The sequence below is a fragment of the Melospiza melodia genome, chromosome 3 (genome assembly GCF_035770615.1).
Source record: "Melospiza melodia melodia isolate bMelMel2 chromosome 3, bMelMel2.pri, whole genome shotgun sequence".
NCBI classification, from domain to species: domain Eukaryota; kingdom Metazoa; phylum Chordata; class Aves; order Passeriformes; family Passerellidae; genus Melospiza; species Melospiza melodia.
The window spans coordinates 18032026-18044845 of NC_086196.1; the positions used below are offsets into that span (position 1 = coordinate 18032026).

At 42.7% G+C, this 12820-nt stretch overlaps 1 protein-coding gene across 1 annotated transcript; it reads left to right on the forward strand.

The window, feature by feature from the left end:
* The first annotated feature begins 158 nt into the window (after positions 1–158).
* LOC134415477 (b(0,+)-type amino acid transporter 1-like) lies at positions 159–10526 on the forward strand. Its single transcript, XM_063150899.1, has 6 exons — positions 159–938; positions 2493–2626; positions 5368–5497; positions 8166–8290; positions 8709–8796; positions 9840–10526. Exons 1-6 carry the CDS (start codon positions 195–197, stop codon positions 10071–10073), a joined length of 1455 nt encoding a protein of 484 aa, XP_063006969.1. The 5' UTR covers positions 159–194; the 3' UTR covers positions 10074–10526.
* Positions 10527–12820: the final 2294 nt, after the last annotated feature.

The following is a 12820-nucleotide window of genomic DNA, read 5'->3' on the forward strand; positions in this document are numbered from 1 at the left end:
TAAATTACCAAGATAAGATGGGTAATGAAAGAATGTGAAGTGCAGAAGATAGGTTTGTGCTTCTCAACAGCGTTCAGTGTGACTTTTGTAATTATTAACTAAACCTTAAAGCCTGAGGTAGTCCTTATTCAAATGCCTTAATCCTTTTTCAGATTCTCTCCTTACAACATCTCCTGTCTCCTAACATTTCCACAATGAGGGAAAGGAAGGCAACAGATCCACTCCATTCATCCACAGATCTGACTGAAGGGAAGGAGAAGTTAAGACTGAAACAAGAGGTCGGCCTGATTAGCAGCGTGTCATTAATTGCAGGTACCATGATAGGCTCAGGGATCTTTATGTCCCCTGAGTGGGTACTGCACCACATGGGGAACCCTGCCAGCAGCCTGCTGATCTGGGCAGCATGCGGTCTCCTGGCCATGTTTGGAGCCTTGTCGTACGCTGAGCTTGGAACAATAATTAAAGAGTCTGGAGGAGAATATATTTACATTTTGAGGATTTTTGGTTCCTTTCCTGCTTTCCTTTTCGCCTACACTTCTGTCATCCTGGTGAGACCAGCTGGTTTGGCAGCTGTCTGTCTGAGCTTTGCTGAGTACGCCATTGCGCCGTTCTACCCAGGGTGCTCATCTCCGCAGGCTGCCGTCAAATGTACAGCTGCTGCCTGCATCCTGATTTTAACTATCATCAACTGCCTCAACGTGAGGCTGGCAACATCTGTTATGAACGTTTTTACAGCTGCCAAACTCTTGGCTTTGTTGGTGATCGTGGTGGGTGGGTTGGTGCTGCTTGCCAAGGGACAAACTCAGAGTTTTCAGAATGGTTTTCAAGGCACCACTGCAGGTATTGGGGCAGTTGGAGTGGCGTTTTACCAGGGGCTCTGGTCCTATGATGGATGGAACAACCTAAATTATGTAACTGAGGAACTGAAGAAGCCTGAGGTGAGTGAATGAGTGAGCAAGCTGGGTTTTACTTACTTAATCCTGCTGTTAATATGTTTGATTCTATCTGTGATTGTGTTAAGAGTGGTAATCAAGGGATTTACAGTGAGGATGCCCCATCCCCAGAAGTGTTCAAAGCCAGCTTGTGTGGGGCTTTGAGCAATTTGGTGTAGTGGAAGGAACACCTGTTCATTACATGGAGATTTAAACTAGATAATCTTTAAGGTCCCTTCCAATCCAAACGATCTTGAGGTCCTATAAAAGTCCTAAAATAACCCATTGACTGGAAAGAAATTATTAGGCAGCACTTGGATGCTTTGGAGATGAAGTTTTTTCTTAGTGTTTAGAGGATCTCACTGTAGACACCTAGATTTATTCAGAAAAGCACTCACTGCTATAATCCATAAAGGATTCTTAACAACATGTATTTTCTTAAAGACTTGATCCATAATCTATGCTTTAGAAAACTACTTTGTCTCTCTCTGTTCCATCAAGGGGCAACTTCAGAGCAAGCCAAGCCTCACTGGAAAGGGAATCTAACTCTGTGAACAATCCCCATCTTTAAACATCTATATTTTAGCATTGTGCAGTCCATGATATAGGCACTGAAGTAGCTCATCTGCATCTCACATCACCTTCTCTGTGCCATATTACCCATTTTCACAGATCAAACACTGCAGCAGTGAACAACTCTTATTTTGCAAGAGTTGCGTGAGTGCCGAGTTTATAGAGTGTGCTGTGTACCAGTGCAGCCCACGAGATCCTACAGATCAAATGCAAATACACAGTTAAATATTAACCTATATGGCAGCAAAGATCCCAGGGCCACTCTCTCCCATAAGATTGTGAGCGCTGATATTCAGGCCCTTCCAGAGTGGAGACACCACCATTAGGAATTGCTGTATCTTGTCCTGTGTTGAGAATGGGGAATGAAAAACCTGATATTTCAGGTTCTTAGATGCATACAGTTGCCATTTCCCAGTATTTTCAGTTGCATAAGACACTGTTGATTTTATTGAATCTTAAAATGATCCTGTGGTGTTCTAAGACACAATCCTGCCACTAAGAAAAAATAAATATTTCCTTCCTAGTGCAAATCCCCTTTGAGATTTTGAGATGAAACCCCTGTTTTGATTTAAACTGTAGAGTAGTTAAATGTAATACAACATACAGTGGAACTTTGTCCAGGGCAGTGAGGTGTTTATGGGGAGATGCAGCACACCAGGAGACATAACATACTAATAACAAATAAATCAATATTAAAATAATCAAGAAATATGCAAAAGGCATCTTAGGCAGCTACAAATCCAAATCTTTTTAATAAGATTTGGTGGGTTCTTTTTGTTTGAATTATTTTGTTTGGTTGGTTGTGGGTTTTTTCAGACTAACTTTGACTGCTGTGAAAGCTGCCATGTGAATCTGGATCTATGTCTTGTTCTGAGGAAAGGTTTAGGAAGTGGAGGAATTTCAATGAGAGATGTGGGTGGTGGCAAAACCAAATCAAACAAAAAAAGCACAGTGCTGCACCTAACACTGCTGTCATCCCTTTTCCAGGTGACCCTTCCCAGAGCTCTGATGATTGCCATTCCTTTGGTTACGTGCCTGTATTTGCTGGTAAACGTGAGCTACCTGGCAGCCATGACTCCCACTGAGCTGCTGTCTTCAGGAGCTGTGGCCGTCACCTGGGGGTGAGCTCTGCGTGCGGCAGCATGGGCAGCGCAGCTCTGAGATACACTGGTTCTCTCCTGAGTTTCAGGAGATCTAAATGTTATTCCCAGAGGGAATGGCAGCACTGCATTGGTCAGGCCATGTTACAGAAAAGAAAAGGGTGACTAAGGTGCTCAGAGGGCTGAATCACGTTGCTGTCTGAGAGAGCTGGGGCTGTTCAGCCTGGAGAGAGAAAGCTCCAGGGAGACCTTACAGCATTTTCCAGTGCCTAAAGGGGCTACAAGAGAGCTGGAAAGGAAGTTTTTACCAGGGCATGTAGAAGTAGGACAAGCAGGAATGGCTTCAAATTGAAAGAGAGTAGGTTTAGATTAGACCTAAGGAAGAAATTATTTACTGTGAGGGTGGTGAGGCACTGGCACAGGTTGCCTAGAGAAGCTGTGGGTGCTCCATCCCTGGAAACATTCAAGGTCAGGTTGAAGGGGCTTTGAGCAACCTGGTCTAGTGGAAGGTACCCCTGCCCATGGCAAGGGCTTAGAAGAGAATGATCTTCAAGGTCCATTCCAAATTGTTCTATAATTCTAGGGTTCTATGAGGCCAAGGCTGACCAGCTCCATCTGGCCATGGTTTCCAAGGTGCATCTAGGCTGCCAAGATGGTACATTCCTTACTCCCCATTCCCTTTGTTTACACTGGGAACCTGTAACTCCCCCAACTCATGTTTTACCTCATGGAAAGTGTCCCTAAGGGAGAGGTGAAGGTCACACCAGGAGCATCTCCCCACAAACACTGGGAATGCAGCGAGGGTACATATCCAGACTTGAAACTGAGAAATTTTGCACATTTTAGATATTTCCAGGAAAACTGAGAGGGCAATGTGCTATCCTGCTAATGCAGAGGCAGTGGGTTGGGAGTGAGACAGGAGTCAACTGGCTGAATGCTCTCTACTTGGCACCTGGAATTTAGAGCAGATCAGAGTCTTTTGTCTCAGTTTCTCCTTCTGTGGGGAAATGGAAAATTGCACTGATCTCAACACCTTTGAGAGCTGTTATACACAGGTTAGGTAGCCTTTGGTAACTGCAACTTCAATTGGCTTGTGTTTTTCCAGAGCTGCACAGAAACAATTTCTGCCTTTCCTCAACCTGAAGTATTTGGTGACATTAAACAGTTTCTGTACAAGATGAGGAATTTAGGAAGAGAAGGAAGGGACCATCATGAGAGGTATAGACATCATCAATGATCTTCCACCAGAACATCCAGCCTTATTCTAAATATTTCCAAAGGCACAGAATCCCTGATAGCACTAAATGAGTTGTCAGAGAGAAATGATGACATGGTGTGTCCACAGATTATGTGCTGCTCTTCCTAAAAAGTCAGCAGCAGCTTTGCTTCTGTGTGCATTTCACAAGATCTCCCATTTGAAGATCTGACTGAGCTCTTGCTGGATGTGTTCTCTAATAGCCTTTCACATCATTATGAGTAGGAGCTTTTAAAGATCTAGTGCTTTGTTTGAGCATGTCACAAAGCCTCACTAAGCTGCAGTGTCACGAACTTTCCCTGCACTTCCTTTCCCATCATTCCTAATTAACAAGTTATTTGTGAGCTTCCTCCTTTGTAAGGCATCTCCTTTTCCTGCCTGATTAACCTTTTCACCCAAAAGTGCAATTCAGGAAGAAATATTGAACTAGTGACAGGAAATCTGGGCACTCAAAGGCTGGGGAACAGGTAGGAAGCCAGTCTGAGGAGGAGGTGAAGTTTGTGGCTCACAAACAAGACATGCAGCTATTCAGGCCATTAAGAAAGAATGGGAGAAGCATAAAGAAGCCAGAGGAGGACTTGTCACATTTAAATGCATTTATTCCCTACATAAGAGGAAAACTGCCAGAAAGAAACATTGTTCAGTGGTGAGAGGTGCAGCCACAAAAGGAGCTCAGGAAACTCTTCCCAGTGTTTCTTTGATGACAGCGATTGAACAGCAACCACAGGTTTCAGTTTGCTTGTAAATAAAGTGATCTAAAAAAACATTTGAGTTTTGGCTTTTTGCCAATTAGATAAACAGTGTTTGTGTATGTGATAATTACCCCAAACACCAGCATATATTACTCAATTAATATTCTTAATGCTGCTTCATTCCAGAAGACAATCTTCACTTTTAGGTGAGAAAATTATCATTCCTTCCAAATATTTACCTTGAACTCTGTAACTCTGCTACTTTTTCTGTTAAGTAGAAACAGAAATGTCTGAACATGTTGTAGAACCAAACATCTGGAATTCAAATAATTTTTTTTGGCTTAAGTCAAATTCACAGAAGAGCAGTATTAGGTGCATGTGGGATTCAAGGGTTAAAATCCTATGCATATTCAGGAAGAGGTTGTAATGCAGAATATTTCTTCCAATGCGATGGGAACAATTTTTCTGTGATTTCTGAGCTAATATTATTGGTTGTGATAGCAGTATCTTCAGGTGTTTTGCCACAGCTTCAGTACACAAAAAAGGTGGTTTTGCCTGTTGTGACCTCTTTGTACACCATTGCAGTGCAGACAGAACATATATATAGCAGGAAGAAAAGCTGTCAGACAAGACAAACTTCCAAGTCACTAAATATTATGGGAATTGCAAGAAGACTTTAAATCATTAGAAAGACTTCAGAAAAATATTCTGTACAATACAGAAACACTGGAGGGATGTAACCTGTCTGGTTCTACAGTGAGTATTCAATACATTTATGAACTGCATCTTGTGCTGTGAACTCTTTCCCACCTCAGGGACAAAGTCCTGGGCAGCTGGGCATGGCTCATCTCCCTGTCGGTGGCCCTGTCCACGTTTGGTTCCTCGAATGGGACGTTCTTCAGCGGAGGCCGCGTGTGCTACATTGCTGCCAGGGAGGGCCACATGGTGAGCACAAAGAAGGGGGTCTGGCTTGCTTTGAGCCACTTCACCTTCCTGTGACGCGAAAGCAGAGAGGAAAACACTGTGTATGTTCAACTGGAAGAGTGATAGCTCTAGAGGGGGTTTGTTCCTTGCTCATTAATCCCCATCTCTTTCAAATGTAAGGTGTCTTGTCACTGTCGTATTTTCTGAAAAATCCCTTTGCCCAGGATTATTCTCCTAGGAAGCTGAGGCCTCAGAAAAAAAAAGAAAATAATAATTATCTAATTGCTTCTCCTGTGTTTTGCTGCTTTGGAATGTGGTCTGGAGATTGTTTGATTGGTTTCATGTGAATTGTTTTTACTTAATGACCAATCACCATCTGGCTGTGTTGGGACTCCGGAAGAGGTCACGAGTTTTACTATAGTATTTTGTTAAGCCTTCTGTAAGGATCCTTTCTCTATTCTTTAGTTTAGATATAATATAATATAATATAATATAATATAATATAATATAATATAATATAATATAATATAATATAATATAATATAATATAATATAATATAATATAATATAATAGCCTTCTAAGAACAGGGAGTCAGATTCTCAATTGCTCCTTCGTCTTGGGGACCCTGAAAATACCACAGTGTATGTTGTCTCTGGGCTTTCTTTTTCAGTTAAGTGCTTTCAAAAAGATAACATATTCATATCTAGTCTGAATTTTAAGAACAGCTTTGAAATGAACCACTCAAAAAATGGCTGCATTGGAGCACCAGGTAGAGGCTGTGGGGTGAGCTAGTCAATATACCTGCCAGGAAAGGAGAATCTGGCCATGCTTGTGTGTTACAAAGCACCTTTGCTTGCACTGGGAGGGCAGCCCAGCACCAGCCAGCTGCCTTTGCAGCTGTTATACTGACTATACAGGTTGGTCTCAGGGGTGATCCAGCCTTCACATGGGTAGTCCAGCTTAGATGCAGCATAGGATATCTCTGCTCTTCAAGCTTCGTAGCAATTACAAGGTGATAGCAAGCCTTACATCTCTCCTAGCTTGGGTTTATCATTGGTTTTGTTAGGTGGGCCAAATCTGGTAACCCAGTGGAGGTCAGGCTGCTGCAGTTCCCTCCTCCCTGGTCCAACCAATAAGTCCAGCATGTATTCCCAGCAGCCACACACACACAAATACAGGTATCAAACATATTTATATAGACACATACATACATACCTGTGTATCTGTGTATGCATTCAGAGCCAGCAGGGAACACAGAGCTCCACATACAGGCATACCTGGGGCTCACACAAACACCAGCACTAACAACACCAAGGGCCTTTCATTCCCTCTCTGGCTGATCAGGGGTCTGTTAGTGAGAAATATAAATAAAACACATGTACTGTGTGGGTCCCTCCAGCAGCTGGGCTCAGATACTCAGCCCCTGGATCCCAGTCTCCCCAGTTGCTGCTATCTAGGCTAACAAGTCCCCCAAGGTTGCTGCCACATCCCAGCTGCTGATACAGACCCCACTCACTCACAGGAACACCTCCACACACACTTAACCACACTGCTCCACAAGGAGGAGAAAAAACGCTGAGCTGCATTTGTCCTCTGTTTTGAGCAGGCCTCTTGTGTTCCTTCTGAATCTCTTTGCTTTTTTTTGGTCCTTCCCACCCACAGCATCTGGCATTTCTGTCCTCAAGTGTGAAAGCACTGAGATAGGTTGCACACAGAGTTTGTGGATGCCCAATCCCTGGAAGTTTGAAGCCAGGCTTGATGGGGCTATGAGCAGCCTGATCTAGTGAAAGGTGTCTCTGCCTACAGCAGGGTGTTGGAGTTAGATGATCTTTAAGATTCCTTCCAACCCAAATCATTCTATGAATCTGTGATTCCCCACCAACTCTGCTCCTGGTTCATAGCAGGGAATCTTTTATGCATATGAATGTCCAGGTTGGTGGAGATGACTGGAATGGTGGTTGCTGGTTTTGGTGGTTCCTGATTTCAGTGGTTACTGGTTCCTCAACGTCTCTCTCTCAGGATAATGCCTGCTCTATCATGGCAAGCTCTGTGCTGAGAAGTGCACAGATGGTCTGAATCTGACCATACCAGACTGAGCTGAATGCTTATGCCATTTCTCAAACACTCACCTCTAGCAAAGGTCCTTCATCATATTTTGGTTGGGAATTAAAAATAAAATAAAATAAAATTTTAAAAGCAGCCTTTCTCATTAAACTTTGCCAATGAAACAAACAATAAAGAGGCTACTAATCCTGAAACAAATCCTGGTGTAATTTATATTCACATAAATGTTTCAGGACTAGTTCTTGTCTCATTTTGCAGTCATCCCAAGAGAAGTCAAGCCCAGAGAGACATGACAGAGGGCAGAAGAGTGGGCCCATGGCAAAAGGTCCTGATGGTGGTCAGGAAAGCTCTAATTTGACTCATTCTGTCACATCAGTAGTTTGAAAACCTCATTTTGCCTTCTCAAACTGATCATGCTTGATATGAAACCAGTGAGACACAATAAAAATACCCTTGAAGGAGTTCCCTGTATTTACACTCCTTGGAGTTGGTGTGGTTGTATATAGTGCTTATTTGCTGATTCTGAATGGCTCTGGCTGCAGGCAAAGCTCCCACCAGCAGCTGAGGGGGATGAGTAAGGAGCTCTGAGTCCATGAAATGATGATGCTTTGCTTTCTTTTTCAGCCAGACATTCTGTCCATGGCTCATGTGCGACGCCTCACGCCCGCCCCTGCTCTACTGTTCACATCTGCCATGTCTTTAGTAATGATAATATCAGGGAGCTTCACCAGCATTGTCAACTTCTTCAGGTATGTGTGTGTAGGGGTTTCTGTTTGCATCCCCTGTGCTCCTGGGTTTTACATTGTTTATAAGTATTTTCTTGCATTATCCTTTTGAGCCTGGGCTATTGCTTTCTAACCAATACTGGGGAGAGGAGGAGGGAAGAAGGAAAAAAAAGAGATTGGGAACCAACACCTTTGCAATGCATGAATGCTTCTGTCACTAGGGAGACTTAATGTGATTCATCCCCATTGAATCAGTAATGTTCAGATAATTCTAAAGTTCTCATTGTTTGTGCTAGAAAGGAAATTAATGGAGGAATTACTAAATTTATATCAATATTCACTTTTTTATTTGGAGATATGAACATCTGGAATCTGCAAGGCAGGACTGACATTTCTGGGTGATCTCACCCCAAGTTTAATGCTAATTTTTTTTTTCTTCTAGTTTTATTGCATGGCTTTTCTATGGAATGACTATTTCTGGGCTCCTGTATTTAAAAATCAAGAAACCAGAACTGCCAAGATCTTACAAGGTAAAGTAATAACATAAAACTCTCAAATATTTTCCTATATTGTTCAAATGACTATGAGAACATTTAGAGAAAAGAGCGAGCACTGGTGGCTTACAGATTCAATGTGGTTTTGCGTCAGCAACGTCAACAAGGGATGAGACAGTGTGAACATACAGGCAGAAGTCAAGGTTGAATTCTCTGCCTTGATAAGCTAATAATGCTCTGCCTCCTCACTATGAAAATATATCTACCATATCCTCTTTCTTTCTAAAAGATTTAAGTGGTAAATGAAGGATAATTCTGATCAACATTGTAATCACCTGTTTATGCTCACAGACTGGGCAAACTCCTTGGAGGGTAGCCCAGGTGTAAGAACCTTGCAGAGGGAAAAATAACTTAGGTGGAGTGCCCCAAGTTCTTTGAGATGACGTAGGGACAGATTTGTTCCCCACAAAACAGATAAAAGGAGGGAAATGAAGAGTCACATGTTCTTCCCCTGATGTCATGAGTGAGCTGATATTCAGTGTTTCCTCAGTGACTGAGGATTATTAATGAATGCACAAGCCACCCTCCTTTGAGGAAGGGTGGCTTCAAATTGAAGTTTAAATGCTTTCTGATCAGGCTTACAGAAACTGCCTCTGAGATTGCCTGTCCACCTGTCTTCAATACACAGATAAAACTTTTTGTGCAGGGGTGCTAAGGCACAGTTGATTTGAGTACAATTGCTCTGTGTTTTGTCTACAGCTTGGCTTTGAGATGCAAGATAGTAGGGAGACCAAGAACAGGCCTGGCACTAAACCCCGTAGTTTGCATCTTCAGGTCTAGGAGGGCAGGAAAGAGGGGTTAAGGTGTGATATGGTGGTGTAGCTCTTGCAGGGATGTTCAGCCTTGGGGTGGGGGTAGGCTGGGAAACAGGATGTCTGGATTAATTGGTATTTCTAGGTAATACCTCAGGTTGCAGAAAGGTTTCATTTACAAAGCCTTCTGCAGAAGTTCCAGGGTTATCCAGACACGCAGAAGCCCAGAATTACATGAGTCTTTATGCTGATGTTTTGCTTTCACAGGTCCCAATTATCATCCCCATAATTGTGCTGATGGCAGCTGTGTACCTGGTGTTAGCTCCCATCATTGATCAGCCCCAAATAGAGATCCTCTACATCGTCCTGTTCATTTTCAGTGGCATCATTTTTTATTTTCCACTGGTTCGCTTCAAGTACCACCCTCGCTTCTTACAGAGAATCACTTTGCACCTCCAGTTGTTGCTGGAAGTTGCTCCAACTACCAGGGATGCAAACTGAGATAACATCCATCCTTCATGTGGCTGGCTGCACCTCATGGTTTATCCCTAGGTTTTCAAGGCTCAGAAAATATTCTTCTGTAAAGAGCAATGAGTGGAATGCGAGTGACACTAAATGTCCAGGTGAGATGGACTGCAGCTATGACTCCTTACGTTTCCCTAAAATTCTGGGGACATGTTTTTCTCCTTTTCAGCATTGCCTTGGCATTACATTTGTATTTTTCATCCCAAAAAGGGCTGTTTCTCAAGATCTTATCTCTTATTTCAAGATAAAATGTAACAAAAGAGAGACAATGAAATATTATTCCTACAGCAGGCTGAGTCCCATAGCCATTTCTGGCAATGCCTTTAATTATTTACACCTAGTTCTGCCCACTGTGACTGCAGAGCTTCTCAATAAAGCAAGGGTTCACTGTGGCCACAAGAAATAAACCCTTTTTCACTCAGGTGTTCATTCTGGAAAGATTATGCTTCTTCCAGTTCCAGGCGCACAGTGACAACAGTCCTTTCTCTGTCTCAGAAACCATCCCACAGAAAACCCTCTGACATGAGACAAGAAGTGCTTTAAAGCTCTGTCAGTTTACTCATTGAGAATGCACTTGTCATCTGGGATCCATCCATTCATTATGAGGATGCAGGCAACATCACTCAAGTGCCAACATTCACCCATGTCCTTCCTGTGATCGCCCTGAAGGAAAAAACCTTATTTTGTGACAAAGTGAGGGGAAAAAAACCCACCAAAAAACCCTAGAGCATATGTACCAGCAAAATACTCTGACTAGGAATTAAAAAAACTACATACTGAGCTATGTAGGAGAAGTGTAGCCAGCAGAGCAAGGAAACACTCTGTCTCTTTGGACTCAACCCCTGAAATCATGCATCTGGTGTTGGGCCCTGCTGCTCAAAGTGGAGTTGTAAAGACCACCTGGGCCCTTCTTTATAATGGCAGCTCAGAGCAGGGGTCACAAGCTGTGGCTTGAGATGTTCAGGCTGGACTTAGGGAAATGTGCCCCATGAGGGCAGTGTAGTGTTGGAGCAGTGTGCAGAGAGGTGGGGAGATCTCAACTCCCTTGCATTTTCTACCACAGCCATTTCCACCAATTTCTATGATTCTAAATGCACTGCACAAAAGTCACAGGCTGTGCTCTCACCCACACCTAGCACACTGAAGTCACTCTTGTTTCCCATTATCCTGAAGCACAGCTGTTTTTTTTCCTGCTCTCAGGGAGGGAGAGGTATTATAAGCTGTTTTCTTCACATTTTCCCAGATGGTTGCAGGATGATACCTGTCATAAGGTAAAAAGGTCTAGGAGTTAATCCCTAAAATGCCTTGTTAAAGTACTGAAAGTTAACTTTCTGTCAGCATTCTTCTATAGAACCTGCTACAAGCCTGCTACTTTTTACCTAAGCTGCTATGATCCTAGAACACAGGTTACTTGATCCTCCAGGCCTCTTCCAGCCCATCTCAGAGTTGTGTATCTGATTACAATCTCATTCTGCAATGTCACTCCTCCTGCTCCTCTGAGTGGTGATATCAGCAGCTACAGGAATGCACCCACAGTCTGTTTTTCCAAGGGTTAGGTATGATAATGGATAGGCCAGATGCCGCTCATCCAAATCCTTAGCTTGCACAGTGTTTGGGAGGATTTCCTTCCACTGATTTTTACTGGAGTTGCCAAGAAAGGCTAGTGAGGGGACAATTTTTCCTCCTGAATCCCTTGACAATATAAAATTCTTGGGATGTGTCTCTTAAAGGAGGGGATGTTCTCAGAAGGACTGATGAGGTTAGGAGCTCTAGGTTGCCTTCCTCCCACTGCCCCAGGCTCTTCATCTGATGTCAGGGAAGCTTCTTAAAGGAGCTGCATCTCAGCTACTTACCTAAAAATTAGAATAATACAATTTCTCAGATCATAATCTTTTTGAAACAATCATTTTCTTACCTATTTATGAAGCCTATCACACGAGGCTGTGCTCTAATAAAGAACATGAAAAGACTTAGCACTTTGAATAGATAGCCTTTATGTGTTATTGGTTTGTGAATGGATATAGGGGAGCTGGAAAGCTGCAAATATCATACTCTGCACCTATCTCATTTTCTATAGATATTATTGTAACAAGATGTTCTTTTTTATTTATGTTGCCTAGGATTTGCAGGTGTTTATAATGCCAAAACAAGATGCTGAAAGCTCAGGGAGTTGAAAGATAATTACAATAAAATGGGCATTACAATGAAGTGAGTTAATGTTTCTGTTTCTCACCCAAGAAAAACAATTCCATAGAAATTTTACTGCATGATCATAAACAATCAGCATCAGGCTTATCTCTCCTTGGTCAGAAGGTTTAACAACATGCGTGGGTGTTTATATGTGTGTACACTCATTTTTCAAAATGATTGCTTATCTATTCAACCCCAGGATATGTAAATTGGAATCCCTTTTTCCTTCATGAGACATTTACAATGGAAGTGCCAGGAAGAGGCAACACATCCTTACCATTTATTCCTGCAGCACAGTGACAATGTGACAGTGGACTGAGCTCTGTACCTGCAGCTTCTACAGGTTATCCTACAAGATCTTATTGGTCCTGTCTTTTTCCAAAGCTCCAGATCCCTGTGACCTATGCTTAGACCCTTTCTTCATGGGCTCAGAGGAAAAATGGACTATCAGCATTGACCCCAAGATAATCATAAGATCTCTACTTCACCACTAGACCCTGAGTATAATTGAGTCCCATCCTTCAGCTGGCAAC